Source organism: Lactuca saligna, chromosome 1 (genome assembly GCF_052625555.1).
Source record: "Lactuca saligna cultivar CGN05327 chromosome 1, ASM5262555v1, whole genome shotgun sequence".
Lineage (NCBI taxonomy): Eukaryota > Viridiplantae > Streptophyta > Magnoliopsida > Asterales > Asteraceae > Lactuca > Lactuca saligna.
Window position 1 is genome coordinate 61,458,538 of NC_136417.1, and position 5,484 is coordinate 61,464,021.

The 5,484-nt window shown below is 32.5% G+C and overlaps 1 protein-coding gene across 1 annotated transcript; it reads left to right on the plus strand.

Annotated features, from left to right (window-relative positions):
* Positions 1-494: 494 nt before the first annotated feature.
* LOC145037482 (uncharacterized) lies at positions 495-1,941 on the plus strand. The gene is made up of 2 exons (XM_078986158.1): positions 495-642; positions 767-1,941. The coding sequence occupies exon 2, from the start codon at positions 1,025-1,027 to the stop codon at positions 1,721-1,723; it is 699 nt and encodes a 232-aa protein (XP_078842284.1). The 5' UTR covers positions 495-642; positions 767-1,024; the 3' UTR covers positions 1,724-1,941.
* Positions 1,942-5,484: the final 3,543 nt, after the last annotated feature.

Consider the following 5,484-nt stretch of genomic DNA (forward strand, 5'->3'; position numbering starts at 1 on the left):
TTCTATCCCCTTCCTTTGTAAACAATCTAATCTAAATCTCCTCGTATGTCACGGCCTTAACTATAGTAACATCTTTCTTTGCCTCACAATTTGTCACCCTGTACCTTCTTTCGTGTTGCCTCTTTCCTCATCCTCATTACACTCTAAAAACTCCTTAAAGAGAACATGTTTGGCCCCAACATTAGCTTGCACCTCTTCACTCTACCACCACATTTCTCTATACTCGTTGACTTTCCGTGACATCATCTAAAGGGTATTGCGTGTGTTACTCTAATAATATATCCAGTGATCAATGAATAGTAATAATGACGATGAGTTATCTACTTTAATGACATTAAATTGTTAATATAACAATAGTAAGACATAAAAAAAATAATAAACAAATAAAAAACTCATAGTAAATGTTATGAATTTTTTTTTGCAAGAACAATTATGCATTAAATATGATAATTACCAATGGAGTATATTGATAGTAAAAGGGCAAATTTAGCCATTTTGGTATACTACAGGGGCGGGAGAAATATCCGTTTCTGCAGCTTTTCTTCCCGATCTATCCTCGTAATTCACGCATCCTCAAGTTTTTTACCTGCAACTCCGCTGACTTCTTCCATTTCAATCGGCTCATCTCGCACGAATTTTTAGGTCGATCTCTTCCTGTTTTTCCCAATTTCATCAATCATTTGATCATCGTTCAATTTCATTGGTTGATCAGATTTAATTTCATTGAAATCTGATCTGATTGGCGTGGATTGTTTAATGGTTGCAGGCGTTTCTCTAATCCCTCGTTTGATCGCATCGAAATTGATTTGTTTCGTTCTTAATTCCTGACGACTTCCGAGAATTTTGAGATCATATTATTGTTGATTTCTATGTCAATTTGCCCAATCCAGGTGATTCAATAATCTAGTTTCCGATTGAATCCGTTTATCAGTCGGTGGTAAGGATTTGAGATTTATAGATCGAGATAGATCAGAACGACAAGGTTCAATCAAACAGGGATTCGAGACGAGATCGTGGAAGGAATATGAGATTGCCGATGGTTGATTGCCGTAGCTTGATTGAATTTTGCCGAGCTTTCGAACAACACAAGAACATGACGCCGACAACCAATAACAGCAATCACTCTCGGAACAATAAGAAGTACAACATCGGTTCCGATTCCGTTAACCCTTTATCACATCCGTTTTGCGACAGATCCCCATTCGCCGCCCTGGATATCCTTATGCTGATTCTTGTTCTCGGAGCACTTGGGTTTCTAATCATTCCATACGTCAATATTATATATCGTGAAACCATCGAGATTCTCCCTTTAGTTTTCGACGTCATCCAAGAAGTCATTTCCGATGCCCCAATCGCATATGTCGTCGGAGTAGTAGCAGCGTTCAGTGGTGTAATAGCGACAATCGCCGCTTGGGAAATACTCGAAGTAAAATCAAGAAAATGTGGAAAACCTAATTGTAAAGGGCTTCGTAAAGCTGTTGAATTTGATATCCAGCTTGAATCTGAAGAGTGTGTTAAGTATCTGTCGACAGGAGGAACATCATCAGATAACGATGTGAAGCCATTGGAATTAGGGCAAGATCATAAGGAGCTGGAAGCGGAGTTGAAGAAGATGGCGCCGGTGAATGGCCGGACTGTTCTCATTTTCCGAGCACCATGTGGTTGTCCGGCGGGGAGATTGGAGGTGCGGGGGGCTAAAAGGATCCGGAGAATCAAGAAATGAGTAAAGTACATTTCCCTTTTTAGATAGAATAAATATGAGCTGATGTTTTACTATTCAGAACTTCTGTTTCACTTACATACACAATAAGGAAAGGGTCCATATGTTTAGTATATTACTTGTCAAGTTAGATTTATTAGACTTTGACTACATTTACATGAATCTTTATAAATGTCGTATTTGCTTCATAGAACTTTATACAATATCCTATTTCATATACACTTCTGGGATTCTTATTTTTTTTTGGTTGTTTATGCATGTTATATTAAACATTCATAAAAGTAGCATAACAAGTTTGATACAGGAGATAGTGTATGAGAAGTTAAATCTTAAAAGAGAAACAATTGGAGTGGTAGGGACAGGCTATAGAAATGATGAAATTAGGCTATAGAAATGATAGAAATTATATATTTTATGGTATGTAATTATTTTTTAGCTTTTACTAAATTATGAAATCAATTTGGTAAAATAATGTAGAAATTTTTAGAAATTAGAACATAACTGAATTACTTAGTAAGAAATTTACTTTGTTTGTTTAAATTAATAAAAGATAGTAAATTCATTGCATAAAAAGTGTTTATTTTGGGAATTAAGACAAAAACAAACATTGCATATCACAACATCTCCATTTTAGATATTTGATGGTTGTTGAACACATGTTGTTCGATGATTGCCTTTTATATGTTTCCGGAGACACCATGTGTCGGTCGTAATTAGCGTCTTGCGGCTCCCTATTGTATGGAGGTTATGCGGACGTCGAATGCTTCAGGTGCACGGATAGGCGGCAATGCTTTTGTCCGTGTTCATTCGAATGTGGAGCTACGATTCTGTTTGACACATTAAATGCCAGTATTAACTTTCTTATGATCACAGTTCAGATAAGGGCTCCCCCTTGTGGCTCCGAATGGGGCCCACTAACTGTTGGTTCGTTATCATGTTCCCCTAATCTAGAGTAAAAGATGATTGTTGTCGTGTTCTGTGCCTGCTTTACTAGTTGTCGGTTAAAGTGAGTTAGTTCCCATAGACTATTTGAAACATGCACGTCATGAAATTAAATGCATGTTTTGTCCTTTTTTTAGATCATGCAACCATTTGTTCTTCGCGTATCATGTTCATTTGTTCTCGACCTATAACGCCTCTAATGTTACTCAAGTTTTTCAACGGTTTTTTCTTCTTGTTTGTGTATTTCGAGACAAGAGGAAATGTTTATTTGATTTGTAGCATGTACGTCATTGTCTTTTGTTTCATTTGTGGCCATGTCGAAAGATAAAAGAGTAACTGTGTGACATGGTTCTTAAAGGCATCGGATATTAAGCGTGTTCGACACACAATTTTTGAGAGTTTCAAACTTTTAGCTTTTAAAGAAAAAGCTCGAAAAAAAAAACTTCATTCGGTAGGAGTTTTTAGTTTTTCGATTAAACAAAACGTTTGAAATCTAAAAACTACTTCAACTAGCATTTAACAAAAAACTCTTTTAGATTTTAGCAAATTGATTTAAATACCCTTTAAAATAAATAAATTATATTCACACTTTTTGTAATTATGTTATATGATTAAATATAAATATATTTTAACAATTATGATATCTTTATTTGAAACAAAATATATCTTATACATTTAAATATAAATATAATTTAACAATTAAAATGTTTTTATTTGAAAACAACATCAAAGGATTTTAACTTTTTTAATCTTCATCTAACAAAATAATAATTATTCATTATATGAACTTATAAACCAAAATAAGGTTATGTTTGACGTACTAATTACTAGCTGAAAATCTACCTGCTAATTTATAAGATTATGTTTGGTGCGTCATAACTAACTGATAAACTAGCTTATTTTCTGAGTTTTTGTAAGTTGTCATGTCTGACACTTTAAAAAGTAGTTTATAAGTTAGTTTTTTTTTTTTTTTTAATTTATTTAGGTTGTGTTTTGTGCACCACAATTAGCTTATCTTTGAATCTTTTTAAATTGTTATGTTTGACAAATCAAAAAGTAGCTTATAATGTAGCTTTTTAAAAACCTACTTAGGTTGTGTTTAGCGCGTAATAACTAGCTTATTTTTGAGTTTTTTTAAGTTGTCATGTTTGGCAAGCCAAAAAGTATTGTAGAAGTTAGCTTTTTATAAAGCTACTTAGGTTGTTTTTTGCGCGCAACAACTAGCTTTATTTTTAAGCTTTTTTAAGTTGTCATGTTTAGGCTATGCTTGACAGATTAATTGAAAAACTAGCTGACAAAAAATAATGTTTGGTAAAAAGTAGATGATAAGGTAGCTGGAAGATATAAAATGACATAAAAAGACATTAAAGGAATATGTTTTTTTTTTTTATAATTAATTAAGGATAAATTTGAAAATTTTTAAAAAAGCTGATGAAAAGCTAGTTTTAGGCTATGTTTGGCATGCTAGCTGAAAATCTAACTGTTAATTGAAAAGCTAGCTGCAAACTTATATGCTAGCTGATAAAAACTGATTTTTTGTAAAAACTAGATTATAAGCTAGCTGAAAGATATAAAATGACATAAAATATCATTTAGAAAACTATTATGTTTATAATTTATTAAGTGTATATTTGGGAAAAAATTAAAAAAATCCTAAAACGCTGGTCCAAATAGCTTCTTAAAAAGATAGCTTTTAAACTACTTTTTGGGTTGTTAAACATGACAACTTAAAAAAACTCGAATAATAAGCTAGCTGTCTAGCTGTGACACGACAAACATAACCTAAGTAGATTTTTAAAACGCTACCTTATCAACTATTTTTTGGCTTGCCAAACACGAGAATTATAAAAACTCAAAAGAGAAGTTAGCTTATCTGCTAGTCGTGGTACGACAAACACAACCTTAGCAAACCAAAAAGTAGCTTAAGAGCTAGCTTTTTAAAAAGCTACTTTGGCTGTTTTTAGCGCGCCACAGCTAGCTTATTTTTCGAGTTTTTTTAAGTTGTCATGTTTAGTATGCTAAAAAGTAGATTATAAGCAACTCTTTAAAAAGTTGTTTGGCAAGCCACGACTAGCTTATTCTTCGAGCTTTTCAATTTGTCATATTTGGTATGTCAAAAAGTAGTCTATAAGCTAGTTTTTTAAAATTTGGATGATTTTTAACCTTTGATAATTATAGTTTAGAAAAATTAATTTATTATGATTATATGCTAATTTTACTTTATATCCATATGCCATTTTATGTAAGTTTACATATTTCAAAAGCTTCTAGTTACTTGTGTTGAACACTCTTATACAAATAAAAGTTAAAACTTCCAGCTATATTTTACGAACAAGCTCATTATTGATTTTAGTGCCATCAGGCCATTAGCGTTCTTAGGATTAACTCGGGACAATTTTAGCTCATTTTATGTTAAATTGTAAGTTTGGAAGGTGCGAAGTAGAAACTTGCATAATATATAATTGATATATCTATTTGCCATTTTTTACGTGAAAACCAACCGACATGTTTGTTCCTAGAATTTTCCTGCCAAAAGTCACTAATTAGCTACTTTCTCTCCATATGTATAGTCTTACAATACTTGTAACATCCTAAAAACCACGATTAATTTTTCATTTTTTAAATAGAATAAACACCTATTTTTATTAATGTTATATTCAAGTCAAACCACTTGTTCATAAACCACAAATCAAAATCTGAGTTATAAGAAGACAATGCAGAATCTCGAATCATAAAACAGTCGATGCATGTGTGCAGTCTCGTCTTCGCAATCCGATAAGAACATGCAGGATATTTAATCCACAAATGTAAACACGAAGCTT

Excerpts from the sequence above, each read along its gene's own strand:
- LOC145037482 (XM_078986158.1), top strand. The coding sequence starts at position 1,025 with ATGAGATTGCCGATGGTTGATTGCCGTAGCTTGATTGAATTTTGCCGA.